The sequence below is a fragment of the Diceros bicornis genome, chromosome 5 (genome assembly GCF_020826845.1).
Source record: "Diceros bicornis minor isolate mBicDic1 chromosome 5, mDicBic1.mat.cur, whole genome shotgun sequence".
Classification (NCBI taxonomy): Eukaryota; Metazoa; Chordata; class Mammalia; order Perissodactyla; family Rhinocerotidae; genus Diceros; species Diceros bicornis.
In genome coordinates, this window is record NC_080744.1 from 58532258 (window position 1) to 58550427 (window position 18170).

Below are 18170 nucleotides of genomic sequence, written 5' to 3' on the forward strand. Positions count from 1 at the left end.
GATTCCCACAGAATGAGCAATCCAAGAGATCAAGGTGAAAGCAGCAACACCTCTCATGATCTAGCCTCAGAAGTCACACACTGTCACCTGTGATTCTTTATTAGTCACACCAACCAGCTCTGATTCAATATGGAAGGAAACTAAACAAGGGCATGAATATCAGGAATCAAGGATCACTGGGTATCATCTTGGAGGCTGCCTACCACACCCTCTTACACTTCAAATGATCATCATTGCCTAAAACAAACTGAATCAAGTACAAATAAAGAAGAGACTATAAATTTAGATTGGTTTAATCAAAACTTCTTTGAGGTCTTGATCTTCAAAATTACATATGTCATCTGGCCCTCTCCACATTTGTTCCTCATCTATAAATGGGTCCAGCACTCTCCTGAAGGAAGGCAGGGCCTAGGCCTAATCTTAAGTGTTCTTTTTGGTTCTCAGATCTCTGATTCCACATAATAACCAGAAAACAAAGCTTTGGAAATATCTTTTAGAGTCGACATTTACACTGAAATTTACAATTCAATAAAAATATTCTAAGGTGCCTCATTACAAGAACCATCTCTGTTTTATTTTATATAACAATGATTTAAATTGAATACATTTGGACACAGTAAATATTTGACATGAAAAGTAGTTGTATCAGAATGGGCATCAGAAAAATAGCAACTCATCTTACACATAATAACTAGAAAATATTTTTCTGTCTGATCATTTAAGTGTTATAAATCCTGAGGATGTTATATACTGAAAAAATTAGGTACTACTTTATAGCTATTTCTTGGAAATTTAAAAAAATGCTTTGAGGTACAAATCACCTATGTATTAAACATGAGTCTTTTACATTTTACAAAGAGTTTAAACAAATATATCAAACAATTACAGTTCAGTGGCTCTTAAAATAGCTATTAGTCAGGTTCAAGGACACACTGTTCCACAATTTCCCGCAAGTTAGGGTTCTCCATTGCAGCTGCCACTCGCTCTTTGTCATTTATTTGCTTGTTGACTGCAAAATACACAAACAAAAGTTAGCAGAACTGTGTCAATATATAGCAACAGACAGTATTTTTATCAGCCTGTCAAAACATGACAGGCTGTGAACTTAAAGCTGGCTTTGGCTAATTATTCATAAGTTCTGGAAAGGAGACAGAGAAAAATATCCCCTATAATCCTACTACTCTACCACAAATATTTTCATTTCTTTCTTTCCAGTCTTTGTCCATATACATATTTCCATATAGTTACATTCAGAGTAAATACAATTTTGAAAATTGCTATTTTTCCCCTTAAGCCAATTTTTTAAACTAGGGTTATTTAACACAGCAAAAATTATAAGTGTTCTAAATTAATTATGAAGACTATGCTACAATGAGCACCTTTAAACATATAGCTTTCTTTTTGGAAAGATTCTTAAAAGCGGGATTATTAGGGGCCGGCACCGTGGCTTAGCGGTTAAGTGTGCACGCTCCGCTACTGGCGGCCCGGGTTCGGAGCCCAGGGGCGCACCGACGCACTGCTTATCCAGCCATGCTGAGGCCGTGTCCCACATACAGCAACTAGAAGGATGTGCAACTATGACATACAACTATCTACTGGGGCTTTGGGGGAAACAAAAAGGAGGATTGGCAATAGATGTTAGCTCAGAGCCGGTCTTCCTCAGCAAAAAGAGGAGGATTAGCATGGATGTTAGCTCAGGGCTGACCTTCCTCACACACAAAAAAAAGCGGGATTATTAGATCAAGAGGTATGAGTATTTTTATGGTCTGATCCATATTATTGAATTACTTCCCTATATTCTTTTTTTTTTTTGTGAGGAAGATCAGCCCTGAGCTAACATCCATGCCAAGCCCCCTCTTTTTGCTGAGGAAGACCGGCCCTGAGCTAACATCTATTGCCAATCTTCCTCCTTTTTTTTTCCCTTTTTCTCCCCAAAGCCCCAGTAGATGGTTGTATGTCATAGCTGCACATCCTTCTAGTTGCTGTATGTGGGACGCCACCTCAGCATGGCCAGACAAGCGGTGCACCAGTGTGCGCCCAGGATCCGAACCTGGGCCACCAGTAGCGGAACGTGCGCACTTAACCACTAAGCCACAGGGCCGACCCACTTCCCTTTATTCTTTACCAATTTATACTGTCAACAGCAATACATGAGCTATCAGTTTGCCAGAAATATCAGGTATTATTAATAAAAACAAATACACATACATACACATAAAACAGGCGGTGAAAAATGGCTCCATATTATTGTTGTAATTTGCAATTCCTTGATTAATAGTGAGACAGAACATTTTCCCATGTTTATCTATTTGTTCTTGTGTGAATTTTCTGTTCATGTCTCTTTATATTAATCTACTAGGTCTTTTTTTTTAATCAGATTGCATGAATCTTCATATAATAAAGGTATTGGCCCATATTTGTTGTCTATAATTTGCTAAAAGCACTCTTGATAAAAGAGAGATGTCCATATTCTTAACGTGGGCTAACTTTTCTGGGATCCGCTAAAATGTCTCATGTAGAAAACATATACATACTCCTACATAAACGATTTCAGTTCATCCTGTTTCTTCCTACTACAATGTAGGCTCCACAAGGACAAGGACGTATCTCAAAGGTTGAATTGCGCCTACACACACAAGGCACTCAATAAATACCGACTAAGTGAAAAACCCAAAATCTTCAGGTTGAAGACTATTGCTGTTATAAAATCCCATATTTAAGGGGAGTTTCAAAAGCATAACCTAAGTGGATTTAGGGTATCTAAACTCTTTTATTCTTTAAATAAAGAGGTAGAAGCCCTCAGCTTATGGAATCTGAATAAATTTAACCCGTGAGGAGTAAAATAATCTACATGTCTCGAATCGTGAAAATAGGACATGGTTTTAGTAGCTTTCATGACTGTATCTAAAGTTTCCTGGATAGGCTGTTCCTCTGAACGCAGTGGGCTTCCTTCTCTGCGTCTCTCTTCTGAGTCTGTGTTTTGTGCATCTCTCCCTGTGTGTGTCCTGAGTCACTGTCTTCCTCTTATTGTTGCTCTGACTCTATTACTGTCCTTTCCTTCCCCTCTTCTGCTTTCTTTTTCCAACTTCTCCGTTTACCTAGAGATGAAAGCTAAGCACAACGTGCATTTTAAATGTATTTCTCATTATTTGCACTCTATCATTTGTAGATAAAATTCTGTTTTTAATGTAACACATAGATTATGCAGAACATTTTGTCTTTTGCTTTTCCCAAACCCCACCTCTGTTATTTTTAAGTGGCTACTGATTTATTTCTTTCTGTAGGCCAGAAGTCTTCTATATAAAGGTTCCCCACTCCCGTTTTAATACATTAACCTAGAAAGACAGCACCTACTCCAAGATTCCATAAAGCTTTACTTGCTAGACCCTCAATTTCAATTTCAAGTACACAGCTCTCTATCCTGCCAACAAAGAAAAGAATCGAGTCCTCTTTAGAGCTCCTAAGTCAAGGTTCCTAGAGTTGGACATTCTTTATAAATGTGCACCCACTGACCTAAAACCAGTCACCATCCATAGGGCCTAACTCTAGTTCACCCAGAATCCCACTGAAAAAGTTACTTTCTTGAAATACCTAGGTTTCCCTACCTCAAGGAAGAGCTAATAACTGATTTTGCACTTTTTTGCAAATGACCCAGTAGATACTTGGCTGGCAGAATAACCTGGTATCCAAGATAAAGTACTATGTGAGGTTGTTTTTAATAATGGTTCAAGATTTACTTACTGTCTTCCTCTGTTGAGTGGGTTCCTTCAGAAATGTAGATCTCCAACTAGGAAGAAAAAATATTAAAAGCCAAACATTTAGAGCATTCTAAGATGATGAGTGAGGTAGAATGCACAATGGACTCAAGAGTCTGGGAGTGAAAGCCCAAATCCTGTTTCCAACATCAAAGACTTAGGGACAAATCCCTCACATTTTTCTCTAAGACAAGGGCTGAAATTGGTAGGATTTTTAATTTTGGTCAGCTGGGGAAGGCCTGCAGGGGGTATTTCCATTAATTATTTTTTTATGAATACAAAAAAATACAATTTTACATAAATGAGATCTCATACATGTTTTACTCATAGATATCTCTCCTCTGCACTCTACCCCTTCCTTCCAAATCAGTATCTAAACTTCCTCTCTGACCCTCCTCGCCACCAAGAAAGCCACATTAATAATCTAATGTAGTTTCTACCCACATACTCTAACACAGATTTCACACACAAACGCACACACAGACACCCCAAGGCTGGAAGTTTCTTTTTATTGCTTATTTTATAAAAACAGATCATACTACACAGTTTTCAGTATCCTCCTTTTCTCATCCACTATTATCTTGATAAATTTATGTTCAAGGACAATATTGGTTAAGCTATCCCTCCTGGCCCTGCTACACTCACTTCCTCAAATTAGCTGATCTCCAAGAATCAGAGCTTTTGAGATAAATGCACAAAATTATTACAAATCCTGTAGTAAGTAAATCATGCTATATGATAAAGGCATCTCTATGCTCCAGAGAACACTGGAGCATATGAACTAATTCTTATATACTTACTTACTACTGAGATAAACCTTTTTATCTGAAAGAAATCGTAGCCTATTATGAAAAAAATCATACCTCTGAAAGAAATCATAGCCTATTATGGCTAAAAGAGACCTTAGAGATCATCTAGTCCAGTCCAATCTTTTTGTTTGTTCATTTTTGTGAGGAAGATTAGCCGTGAGCTAACATCCGTTGCCAATCCTTCTCTTTTTGCTGAGGAAGATTGGCCCTGGGCTAACAACCGTGCCCATCTTCCTCTACTTTATATGGGACACTGCCACAGCATGGCTTGACAAGCGGTGTGTCCTGCGTGCCCGGGATCCGAAGCTGCCAACCCTGGGCCACTGAAGTGGAGCACGCACACTTAACCGCTGCGCCACCGGGCCGGCCCCAGTCTAATCTTTTTTTAAAAGACAAAACACCATGTAAATTCCCCTAGTGGCATAACACTGACTCTTATTCAAGACAACAAAGTAACAGGTATAAAATCACCCTTTACTCATTTATTTTGGTTTAAAATTATGCATGACTCATTATTCTGAAAAATGATCAATAAGGGGAAGAGTCAAGCATTTACCCTGCTGTTCCTATACGAACTATACCTCAGGGTAGCCAAACAGTTGGTTTGGTTCCTTGCAGGCATAGAAGATTCTAAATTTGAGAAGTTTCTTGTGGCCCTTTTTAAGTGGCTCTTACTTGGTTTTAAATTTTTGCATATGAAAAAATGCTCAACATCATTAGCCATCAGGGAAATGCAAATCAAAACCAGGACAAGGTATCACTTCAAACCCACTAGGATGGCTATAATGAAAAAGACAGATAATAATAGTAAGTGTTGGCAAGGATGTGGAGAAATCAGAACCCTCATACCCTGCTGGTGGGAATGTAAAATGGTGTAGTGGCTGTGGAGAACAGTCTGGCAGTTCCTCAGAAGGTTAAATATAGAGTTACCATATGATCCAGCAACTCCACTTCTAGGTGGCAGAGAAACGAAAACACGCCCACACAAAAACTTGTACACAAATGTTCATAGCAGCATTATTCATAATAGACAAAAAAAGGGAAACAACCCAAATGTCCATCAACTGATAAATGGATAAATAAAATGTGGTATACCCACACAATGGAATAGTATAAAGTAATAAAAAGGAATGAACTACTGATACATGTTATAACATAGATGAATTCTGAAAATATTATTCTAAGTGAAAGAAGCCAATCTTAAAAGACCATGAATTGTATGATTCCATTTAAATGAAATGTCCAGAATAGGCAAATGTACAGAGACAAAATGTAGATTAGTAGTTGCCTAGGGATGGGGGAGGGTTTGGGAGAAATGGAGAGTGACCGATAATTGGTATGGGGTTTCTTGTTAGAATGATGAAATGTTCCAAATTGATAGTAGAGATGGTTGCACAATGCTGTGAATATCCTAAAAACCATTAAATTGCACACTTTAAATAGGTGAATTGTAAGATATGTGAATTAAATCTCAATAAAGCTGTTATAAAACAACAACAAAAAACATCTTCCTTACCTTATGTTTAAATGGTAAACACCGTTGAAGTTTTACTCTTAAGCACAGCCCTGTGGAGGGAAAAAAAAGAAGCCCTGATTATCTCTTCTTATTGGTTCTTGAAAAAGCATACAGCTGTGTCTAGGTGTCTCCATACAAACAACTAAAAACAGCTTTGGCTAAATCCACTGTAGGTCTCCTTTGAGCCTGGCACCATGCTGGCAACTTTAATATACAGATACAGTCTTACATATTCCTCATGATAATCCAGTGAGCTAGGTATTACCAACCCTATTGTACAAACTATGAAACCAAGGTCACAGTTAGTAAAGTGGCCAAGTTGGAACTGGAACCCAAGACCACTGCAAAGCCCAGGTCCTTTCTACTACATCAATTTGCCTTCAAGCAAAGGTCAATTCACTCATTAAACTTTACTGAATACCTACAACAGGCCAGGCCATGCAAAAATTTAAAACTAAGAGCCACTTAAAAAGGACAAGGAAACTCTCAAATACGGAATCCTCTATGCCTACAAGGTCCACATAGAGTTGTTTCCCTAAAACAAGCTCCTCTGAAGTTCAGTTTATCACCCCAATGCTAAGTCACAGTTCAATACTTTGTTTTCCAGTTAAGACTTGTAAGAGAAATTAACTCTGGGCTTGGAACAGACCCTCAGTGCCAATATTCCACTTCCCCCCCACCTCAAAATAAGGAATGCATTTTTAACTAAATCTACCCCCTTAGACATGGAAGATAAATCTACTGCTTTTATTACGAAGACAAAGTATTCCAGTAATAAGTTTTGGAAAAATAGAGTCAGAATGAATCTCTAGTCCCCTGGCTTTGCAGGCTTTTATTTCGAGCAATTTATTTCCTCTCCCAACTAATACATAAGCTGTAAGGAACATTTTCTTAGTATTTTGGTTTGATTAAAAATAAACAACAATAACAAAACCCCAAACCATCCCAACACAGCAAAATATAATTGTTAGACTCCCTGTCCTTTGAGGAGGTATGAAATAATTTGCTTTTGGGCTTCTAAGTACCACTAGGTTTTCTAACAGAATCGTTTGAAAAATCCCAGAATAGGAAAAACGATTAGATGAGCTACAATGAGACTGGGCCTAGTGTCAAGTCTAGAATGCAGTAATTCCATAATAAATATTAGGGAACACTAAAGAAAATATATAATTTCCTTCAAAGGATCTGCTTTAAAGCCTATCCAGAGTTATTCTCTTCCCTCTGCCCCAACACTGTCTCCTTAAATTTGTCTCTTGTTTACCATCTGAGCATCCTCATGTGTTCTAGTTACCGTCAATAGGCGTCTTACCCATAAAGTAAATAATCACTGTTTTACAATTCACAAAGCACTTTCTTGAGCATCAATATCCTCAAGAGAGGCAGGATAGCAAAACTGTGATAGATGCTTCGGGTTCAAAAGTAACTCCCTACATACTGTGTGACCCCGGGCAAGTTACTTAATCTCTCTGAGCTTCAGTTTCCTTATCTGTAAAACAAATACTATAATAGTACCACTACATATAACGTTGTTATGAGGAGTAAATAAATTGTTACGCAATGTGCTTAAAACAGTACTTGACATATAATAAGTATCCAATAAACATTAGCTATTACTATTTTACCATTTTCATTTTACATCCAGGAACCAAGATAAGTGATTTGTTCAGCTTCACATGGCTAACAAGTGGCAGAGCTAGAAGCTGAATCTAGAGCTTCTGACTCCAAGCCTATGCCCTTTACATTGGACCACGCCTGCCTTCAGCCATTCTTGTCTGCACTAAGTCAACACAAATGATTATGTGATACTATGATACACTACTATACTACCCTCTAAGCGTCTTAACTGAAACCCATATCAAAAGGGCCCAAAAAAGTGACAAAACATTGTTCAACAAGTGTATGGATCTATAATCTAATCCTGGCAACTTTACACATAGTGATTTTTATTTCATGTACTCTGTCAATCTTTGTCCACATAATCACAGTTTTTCAATAACTGCGATCATAATGCAAATTCAACTTACCATTCAAGCTTTTTCACACATTTCTCACACAGATACTTTGATTCCTTGATTATATTCATCATTTTCAATAGAAATACGAAATCCTATTATATTGGTGCCATTTCCTTATTAATAGATACTACAGTTTCTTCCAGGTTTCATTATTATCAATTTAGCCATAAATGTTTTGCATATGCTACTATTTTCTTCTATGAAATTATTTCCTTAATTCCTGGGTCATATAGTATAAACTTTTTAATAAAGATTTGCTAATATGTATCCAGAGGCTTAAAAATATTTACACCACATGACCCAATAATTCCACTTACAGGAATTTATTGTGAGACAACAACTAGAGATAAATAAAAATATTTATGTATAAAGTTGTTCATCACAGTATTATTTATAATTGTGAAAGGCTAGAAGTAGTCTAAATGATTATGAAAATTATATCAATGTGATTAGCATGTAACCTATGTGACTATATAATTAAAGAATAATATTTAAAGAGGAATAAAAAAATCCTCATCTATTTCATGCTGTTACTTAACCCTTACAACTCTGTAGTACCCTTATCATTCCTATTTTACAGATAAGAAAACAGAGGCTCAGAAAGGTTAAGTAACTTGCCTAAGGCCACAAAGTGGCAGAGCTGACAGAGCTGGAATTTTAGCCCAGAGCACACATTCTTTTATGACAACTGATTTTTATTTTCTTCTTTATGCTTTTGTGGAGTTTCAAAATTACTGCCAACATGTTACTTATATAATTTTAAAAACACAAAATAAATGTTACTTTTTGAAAAATCAATTTGCTATAGGCTCTTAGGGTAGGGTAATGAACCCTCTATTTAAGGATTCTTATATATTAAACTATTTTAAGACACTTCCTTCACATCAGGATAGTAGCAGTACTTTCGATATCTGTTGATTCATAAATTGTCCGATGATAAAAAATAAGTATTCATTCAACAATGCTTTTTCTAGCATTGGAATTTTAATAACGACACAGTATCTATGGATTCACAGACTCTCTAGTCCCTCAAGATGTGGCCCATATGCTGGAAACTACTAATAGAGGGATCCCAGTCAACAAGTAAGAAGAGAAAGACAGAAATCACAATAGTGGTAGCAATAGTAAAATATTTACCTTTTCCATCCCTTTAATAAAGTTGTCTATTTTAAAATAGGTAACATATTCCCACGGCTCGAAAACTTAAAAATATAAAAAGGTATACAGTAAAGTCTCCCTCCCACCCTGTCCCCGATCTGACCAGCTCCCATCACCACTACTACCCAACCCCCATCACAGGCACTCATTTCTTATGTATTCCTTATGCATATGCAATCAAATACAAATGTATATTTTTCCCACAAATGTAGCAATATTATATTTGTTTTTATTTCCTAACAGTACGTCATAGAGATCTTTCCACATCAGTACACGGAGAGCTTCTTCACTTTTTTTATAGCTGCATAGTATTCCATTGTTACTATATACCATCACTGATTATTTAATCAATCCCCTACTGATGAACATTCAGTTTGAAGTAAACTTCCTTTATCTTCTTTATAATAAAGTATATATTCAAGGACACCTACTGTATATCCTACTGCTAACTAATCCAAAATATTGGGAATGCAGCCTCTCAAATAGAAAACTACTTAAAAAAAAATACCCTCCCACCAAGACTTCTGCCCATACTACAGAGAGGCCAATAGAGCAGCTAAAAGAAGATGATGACGGCAGCAGGGCTAGTCTGACAGCACCCATTCCAATCTCCAGAACTGAGGAGAGGAGCTGGCCCACACCCACTCTCCATTAATTGCAGGCACGTACAGCTAAGAGAAACAACATGGTGTAACTAAAGGAGAAACACATCTCGAGTTAGGAGACCTGGGTTTGAGCCTCGGCTTCACCGTTTCCTAGCTATATGATTCTGAGCAAGTCACTTAAATTTTCTGAGCCTCAGGTTCCTCATCTGTGAAATGAATATAGTAACATTAACTCTCATAGGCTAATTGTGAGGACTACAGAAAATGAATACATGAAAATACTCTGTAAACCATAAAGTGTGATATATGATGCTAATTGTTATTTTGGGTCAGTAACAGTTAGAATAATTTAGAATTTAAAAAAATACATATATATATAAAACCTTACCAATAAGAGTCGCCAAAGAGCAATGAGGTACTGTTGGCGTGAACCTGATAATAACCAAATAGTCTTCTTCATTTATCTCCTGAACCTCCACACAACTTTCTGTTACCACTTCCAGTTCCTCTAAAGTATTGGGCTTCTCTGGGTCCCGGATAGTTCGAATCAAGTCTAAAGAATCATCAGAGACAGGTATTATGTTAAAACATGAATATTCTAAATACAGATGATTTTGCCATCCTAATGCAAAGACTGACTTCTTTTTATTTAAACAAATACTACAACAACTCTCCATATTTCTGACAGAAATTTCCACTACTGGTTTCCTTTAGAGAAAACTGTCTTCTTGGATTATTACTAGATCGTAGCCAGTTTCTTGGCTCCAACATTGCAGAGAGAATATAAGAATGGAGAAAGTGTCATAGAAGCTCATGAGGAAGAAATAACTTAGCTTGGGAGAATGTGGTATCAGGATTCACGGAAGTAGAATCTGAATCAAGCCTTTAAAAATGGGTAACATTTCAATATGTGACATTTAAGGTGAAGGAAAGTAAAGAACAAGAAGTTTAGTTTGCCTGGAACCCAGCATAAATGGAGAGGATATGAGTTTGCACCAGACCACCAAGGGTCTTTTACAGTCAGCTACAGGAAACAGGATGTCCTCAAGAGGTTTTGAACAAGGGAGTGACATGGACAGCATTACACTGTCAGCTGCTAAATCACCCACCAGCTGGTGGACGCAGAACTAAAGAGCAGAGCCAGTGATACCACCTGAAAACAGCTGGGCCTAAAACAGGCATATGATAATGGTAAGAGAGAGGAGGAGGAGGAGGAGACAGACGAAGAAGTAATTTCAGAGGCAGAATTAACAGAATTTGACAACCTTTTGGATGTTGAAGACAAGGAAATAGAGAAAAGGAAGATGACTCAGATTTTAAGTCTAAGTGTCTGGGAGAACACTGATAGAATGAAAAAAAAAAGAGAGAACACAAGAAGAAATTTGAGTGGGAGCATGGGCAAATGGGTTCAATTTTATATGTAACGATTTTGAGGTGCTTAAGGGGCAGACCAACTAAACACTGAACTGTGGCATAAGGTTTAAGAGAGCATCAGGGCTAGAGTGGTTGTAGAACCCATGGGATTCACAGAGAAGAATGCGTAGTACAGTAGTTTTCAACCTTGGCTGAACAAATGAATCACCTGGAATGCTTAAAACAAAAACAAAAACTGATGTCTGAGCCTTACCCCCAGAGATTCTGATTTAATTGATTTGTAGTATGGCCTGGGCATTGAGACTTTAAAAAATTCTTCAGGTTATTCTTATGTGCAGCCCAGTTTGAGAATCATTCATGTAAGGGGAAAGAGACTCAGAGACAGATCTGTGGGAAGTACCTAATTTAGGGATCAGAAGGAGAAAGAAAAGCAAGAAGAAACAGAGAAGGGAAGAGACGAGTGGTTACCACCACCAAATGCTACAGGAAAATTCAGGTTTAGCTCGAGCTAAAACAGGTCTTCGATTTGTCGCCCAGGAGGTCACCTGTGAGAAACCAGTTTCAGTAGAGAGGTGAAGGCAGAAGCCAGCTTGCAAAAGGGGAAGTGAGCAGGAACTGAAAATGCAGTCCTAGGGTTTTGGCAGGGAAGGGCAGTGAGTTTAGAAAAAGCTAGAACTACAAGGATGAGTGAAACTTGAGTATGTTTCATAGCCCAAGGGGAAGGATCAAATAGAGGAAGAGAGACTGAAAATTTGAGGGGAGGAGGGGAGACTGGTAAAATAAGCAGAAAGGAATGAGACCAAAGATGTGGGAGCCTGGGTTGGCCTTGGAGAGGACAAGATTGCCGTCATACTCTGAGGTTGTAGAAAAAGATGGAAAAGGAGAATGATAAACAGAAATGGTGAGGTAGAAAGGAGAGAAGCCGACAGAGTTCACATAGAATGGGCTTGATGTTCTCAAGCCTGAGGTTTTGTTCTCTTATTTATAGCAGCCCTGTAATCAGAAATGCAGCTGGGAAAAACAATCAATCAAATTCTATCCTCTCCTCGGCAACTCCTGGGATGATCACTTGATTAGAAACAGAATTTGAAAATGGAGGCAGGGTCATAAGGCAACTGTGAATTTGAAAAGAGGACAAAGCTTCCCCTTTGCAAGGCTGTGTCATCATGGGGCTCAGGGAGTTTCTGAAAAGGAATTTGCTGCCCCTCATCCTAGGCCTTTTCTCTGTAAGGCTCATTTACACAAGCTGCATTATATTCTTTATATGCTACTTAACCCTGAAATTAAATCTCACCCCTTACTAAACTCTAGTTTCTTAGTGATTTGAGAGATTTGGATTTCTTTAGAAAGAAAGCAATGTTGCTTTCCTCATATTAGCCCCCTAAAATTCTTCTATGGCTCTGCACTGATATTAAATTCTTCATTTATATGTAAACCCTCAGTATCCAATTCCAACCTGCTATCTAAAACAATTTTTGACCACACCTCCACCTTTAACCACAAACCCTATCCTGTAGCCCCCCACCTATTTGCCATTCCCTAAACATGTTATTTTCTCACCTCCACATTTTTTGTTCATTTCCTCTGCTTAGTATACCCTCTATCCTCTATGTCTAGCTCCTACGCAGTCTTCAACTCAAGCGACTCCTTCTCCTTAAAGTCTTTCCAGATGCCCCAACCAGAGATTAGCATCTCTCCTTCCTCTGAATTTCTGTATCTTGCATTCAGGTCTATGGCCTTCTACTGCATATAAAAAAAAAAAAATTACATTTTTGCATATAAGGTCCCCCTCAATATAAGTTTGAGGACAAGAATCATCCCCCTTCCAAAGCTGCATTCCCAGTGCCCTGCCGTCTCTAGATGCTGTGGATAGAGGTCTGACAGGACAGGAATGAGTCTGTTTGCTTTACTAGATCATTCCACTCATAATTATCATCTGGCTAGGGTTGATAAAATCCTGCCTCTAGCAAGAAAGAGGCAAACTAGATTAGCTCTAAAGGTCTTTTCCATCCCTGCTTCCTTCTACTGGCCTGTAATTCTCACCTGTGTTATATTCATATTCTTATGTTAGATCTTTTACCCTCGGTCAGCAGGAATCTCTGAGACTTAAATCCAGTTTTCTGTTTCCAAAAACAATATTACATAAGTCCAAAAAGGGACTCATAAGGCAATTCTGAAGTGGTGGAAAGTGCACTAAGTTTGGAACCAAAAGACACCGGCTTTGGTTTTTGCCGCTTCCTTACTGGTAGTGAGACCTCCAGGTAGTTGTTTAATCATTCTAAACTTCTGTTTCCTCATCTGTACAATGAAGATGGTCCCAAGGGTTAGACAGAGACTATTTAACACAGATATAGAAGACTATGTGTGCGTCTGTATACTCTTTTTTGCACTCCAAGCTTGGCTCCGTTAAGGAACTACAAATGCGAGGCCAGGCTAGGAGGAGCCTATCTCGTCCGCTTCTTTCGGGAACCTCTGGCCTATTGCCTTTGCAGCAAAAGCCAGTGACTGTGACCTTGGGCCAGTCCCCAATTCGGCAGTCACCCAGCAGTGCCCTCGGCGGGGGCAAGAGGATTGCGTGTCCAGGGTCTAGGGATAGGAAGGAAGGCGGGTCAAGCAGTGCAATCAGGCCAGCTTTACTTCCTAACCAAACACTCTAGACGCCTGCTCGGCCCAGAAGTCTTGAGAAAGCCCTAAGACCTGGGGCAGACAAGGGAAATGAAGCGTTTAAGACCTCCAGGCTTGGCTTGCCCAGGTTTAGGAAGAGCCCGGGTCCTAAGAAGACCGACATTCCCGCGTAACTTAGGATCCCGAGAAAACGCTTCCCACCCTCCGGACTAGATCCAGCAAAAACCCGAGTCTCTACTCCCAGCCCTCAGGTGAGGCCCTAGTCACCCCCGCCTCCACGTGTAACGCCAAATGCTGCCCTGAGTAAAATTAATTACCATAAACCTCTAGCGCTTTCTCTTCCATGATCCGGGGCTGCCGGGCAGCTCCCCGCTCAAAGAGGCCCGAGAGCCACAGGACTCTGCTCAACGTCCAGGAGAGCACCCCGGACACCTGTTCCATCCTCACGCTCCGCCATCCCTGGCGACTGTCCCACTCGAGCCACCGTCTCTCGGCAGCCGACCTCGCGATTTACCAACTTCCTGGTCTTCAAACCGGCCAAGACAAGACTAAACGTCCAAGGGAGCAGAGAATAGGCGGGACCGGACGGAGTAGCGCGGAGGACCTAGGGAAGGGAGCCGCACGGACTACAAACCCCAGCGTGCTATGCTCGTTTTCGGCGGGACAAGAGAAAAAAATTCCTCGCGGCACGTGACGCGCATTGCGTGATGGGACGCATGGGACACTTCTTTGGAAGACGAAGAGCTGTATTCTGGGACATGTAGTCTCGGCCGGGGAGGGGGGTGGGATGTAACGGTCTGTGACCCGCCACTGGCCTGACTCAGAGCCCTGGATAAGCTACAGATGAATCCTGATGAGGTAGGGGAAAGATCTAGATTTCTAGTGCTGCAGGAGCGTGTGCACCCAGGCTCTCTACTGTTATTTCTCCGAGAGAGCCGCTTCCAGCCAGTTTTCTTACTTCCTAGTCAGGCCGGAAGCGAGTTTCCGTTGCCGTGAAACGGGATGTCTTGGGAGCCCAGTAAGGATGGTTAGGCGTGGCGGCGGCCGGGGGTGGGGCTTTTTGGTTTTCTCCTCTTATAGGGACTCAAGCCTACACAACTCCTCACTACGGGCTGAATATTTCTGCCAAATCCTTCAAAGACAACTTAGAACGAGAGAGCTTTCCTTGTGTCCATTGTGTCCAGTAGTGTGTCCAATAGACATGTTGGAGATTGTCATCCTAAAAAGAATGTTTTAAGCCTTCTGGTATTAGTGGCTGTAATGGATGCCAGTAACAAGGTTAATAATGTTAGTTTTATCCATCCATCCCTCCCATCAAATCTCAGACTTGGTCTATAGGTGGCAAAGAACATGGTCCCTGCCCTCAAGCCCCTCACAGACCTGGGAGGAAGCCAACCCCTGATGTTGAGGAATTTGCAGTTAGAAACAAACTAAACCTTTTGTCAAAGTTAATGCCAAGTTTCATCTCATCTTTATTGAGAAGTCAGGATTATCTTGCAGAATGATCCCAAGGTAACATATCGCATTTATCTTTAAACTCGTATTTAAAGATAAAGTCTTGTCTAGCTGATTAGACTTGAGGCTCACCTGACAACCAGTGAATAGTTTAGGTCCCAAGAAAATTTTGTTTAGAGTTTAATAATTTCTCTGACATCTGTTCCACTCCATTTACTCCACAGCAGTTGATAGGATAATCCTAACTGCCTTACAACCAAAGTTAGGACACTGAAGTCTCACCTCCTCTGTGAGGCCTCCCAAGTTCTCCAAGCAGAATTGATGATCTCTTTCAGTGTGCTCCCACAGCACATTATAACCCTGAACGTGTTGAATTGTTCAATTACATGCCTGTCTCCATCGAGCGCCTAGTGGGCCAGGAGCTTCTTTATTTCTATATCTCAAACACATAGGGTGCCAGGTACACAGTAGGTGCTCAATATATAGTTCTTGAATGAACTAAATGTTGTTCAAAGACTAAATGGCGAAACTTGACTGCAGTCTGTTCAGAGACCTCAATCAAAAATATTTATTGAATCTCTATGAGGGCACTGTGCTTGGCATGGGTAGGTGCCATGCAGAGGTTTTCAGACTCCTTTATTCAAACGATATCTCCTTAAGGCTGTTGTTAGATGGAGCTATCCAGAGCGCGAAGGGCCCTAGGAACCGGAGCAGCCTCTAGCTCCTCCTCTTCTGCCCTCTTGCCCCCTGGGTTAAGATCTTAGCGTCGCGATCCAGGGTTCGGATTTGCTGGGCAGGAGCCGCGGGCCAGGCCCGCCCCTCCCCCAGCGCCTAGGCCCCGCCCCTCCTCGCCCAACCAGCGCGTCCCGCGGGCTTGGTGGCGGCCCTCCCACTCCTCGCTCGGCTGGAACGCTTTGCTCGCGGCGCTGTCTATAAAGTTGTTGTTGCGGCTTCCGCCGCGGGTGGAGGAAGATGGCGTCGGGTGGTGGCGGCTGTAGCGCTTCAGAAAGACTCCCTCCGCCCTTCCCCGGCCTAGAGCCGGAGTCCGAGGGGGCGGCCGGAGGGTCAGAACCCGAGGCTGGGGACAGCGACACGGAGGGGGAGGATATTTTCACCGGCGCCGCGGCGGCCGTAAGTTCGCCACCCCTCGGAGAGGCCGGCGGGCGACCTAAAAGGGAAGAGAGGCAAAGCGGGGGTCAGGGAGGCTGGGCAGAGTGGCTCCGGCGAGACCTCGGGTTGGTGACGGTGCCTCGTGGCTTGGGGGCCCTGGATGAGCGCCGAGACATCGGGCCTGGCTTCCCGGCCGCTGGGCGGACGGTGAGGAGTGAGGGGTGTGGTGGCTTCTCCGCCGGGGTCCCTGACAGCGACGAGCCGCCGAGGCCGGCATTTGACCCCACGGACCCACGGGGCTGTTTGGCTGGTCGTTGCCTGCCCGGCTGATTTAGTAGGTCAAGATAAGAGGATGGGTGCCGGCCCGTGGCTTAGCGGGTAAGTGCGCGCGCTCTGCTGCTGGCAGCCCAGTTTGGATCCCGGTGCGCACCGACGCACCGCTTCTCCGGCAATGCTGAGGTGGCGTCCCACATACAGCAACTAGAAGGATGTGCAGCTATGACATACAACTATTTACTGGGGCTTTGGGGGAAAAAAAATAAAATAAATTAAAAAAAAAATCAGCCTCTGTGATGGGGGGTCTGATTTGTTTAAAAAAAAAAAAAGGATAAGAGGATGGGGTGCAGACTTTCCTTTCCCTCGCCTAACTGCTCCTAGGATGAATAATGTTATCTGGAGTGTCCCAGGATAGTGACCCGCCCACAAATCTTTTCGTTAGCTCCCCGCTTACCGGTGATTACCAAAGGCCTTGTCTGGATCTTAGTTTATAAGAGGTAGTTGACTCCTCTGATCTCTAGCAAAATCCTGCCAGAGGTAGGTTGAAAAAAGGCCCTGCTAGATAAATCACTGCATTGGCCAAAAGCTTTGTCCCTTTTAAAGGGATGTGTTCAAGTCCCAGTACCTCAGTGGGAGAAAATCTGTAAATGTGAGGAGAAAATGGTGTTTCCCACAGTAATATCCAGGTTTCTAATAAGAATTAGGTGTTGGGAAAAACTAATCTTGATATGTGGCATGTGGAAATCAGTCTAATAAGAGCTAGATATTGGGAAAAACTAACCTTCATATGTGGAATGTGGAAATCAGTAACCAGTTCTGGAACCAATGGAGATGTTTTGGGCTCTTTTAGAAGAATATTGACTCATACTAGTTGGTACAGTTCGTTCCAGGTTGAAAACTTCTTCAGTGCTACGTCTGCGAATTTATCTTTCTATCTTGGATAATGCTTCTCTTCATAGCAGCTACTCAGTATATGAGTGCCTAAAAACAGCTTTAAATTCTTTATGTAGTGTATGTCTGAAAAAGTTTGAGGCTTGTCTCATTTATGTCAGAAAAAGGTTAAATTCCTTGGAAATACCTTCTGTAACAATCATTACAAATTTCCCTGTACTATATTAAGGAATTGAGTCCATAATTCCAGCTCAAAAAGTACTTGCTGTTGCTAATATAACAGTTCAAACTGTCTAATGAAATCTCTATTATTCTGAGAAATAATAACTCTTGCTGCTAATTTTAGTCTTTATACCATTTAAAACAAATCTTTAGTCTGTTCTTTTAGTAATTCTCCCATAAGCCATGGAGAAAAGCTACTGTTGATAACTGCTAGGATGGTAGATATTCAGACTGAATATCTGAAAATAGAAACTCTTGCACAGAAAGTGATTGGTTACATAGGCAAATGATGATTTATTTTCCAAAAAGGACTCTAGAAAGGTGAGGAGTTATTTTTTAGAGTTCTCTAAAGAAGTTCA

The 18170-nt window shown here is 40.9% G+C and overlaps 2 protein-coding genes across 3 annotated transcripts in view; one reads left to right on the forward strand and one right to left on the reverse strand.

Annotated features, from left to right (window-relative positions):
- Positions 1–277: 277 nt before the first annotated feature.
- On the reverse strand, positions 278–14441 carry CIAO2A (cytosolic iron-sulfur assembly component 2A). 2 transcript variants are annotated; one of them, XM_058541816.1, is made up of 5 exons: positions 14175–14437; positions 10247–10411; positions 6081–6130; positions 3742–3787; positions 278–1009 (listed from the first exon to the last, which is right to left on the reverse strand). In XM_058541816.1, the coding sequence occupies exons 1-5, from the start codon at positions 14296–14298 to the stop codon at positions 912–914; spliced, it is 483 nt and encodes a 160-aa protein (XP_058397799.1). In that variant the 5' UTR covers positions 14299–14437; the 3' UTR covers positions 278–911. The 2 variants fall into 2 exon arrangements, with proteins under 2 accessions (XP_058397799.1, XP_058397800.1); XM_058541817.1 differs by lacking the exon at positions 6081–6130 and having other exon boundaries at positions 922–1009; positions 14175–14441.
- A 1820-nt stretch (positions 14442–16261) lies between these two features.
- SNX1 (sorting nexin 1) overlaps positions 16262–18170 on the forward strand; it is a 33197-nt gene continuing 31288 nt past the window's right edge. The window contains exon 1 of the mRNA XM_058541794.1: positions 16262–16443. Coding sequence (XP_058397777.1) covers positions 16285–16443 — 159 coding nt within the window. The 5' untranslated portion in view covers positions 16262–16284. The remainder of the gene's footprint in view (positions 16444–18170) is intronic.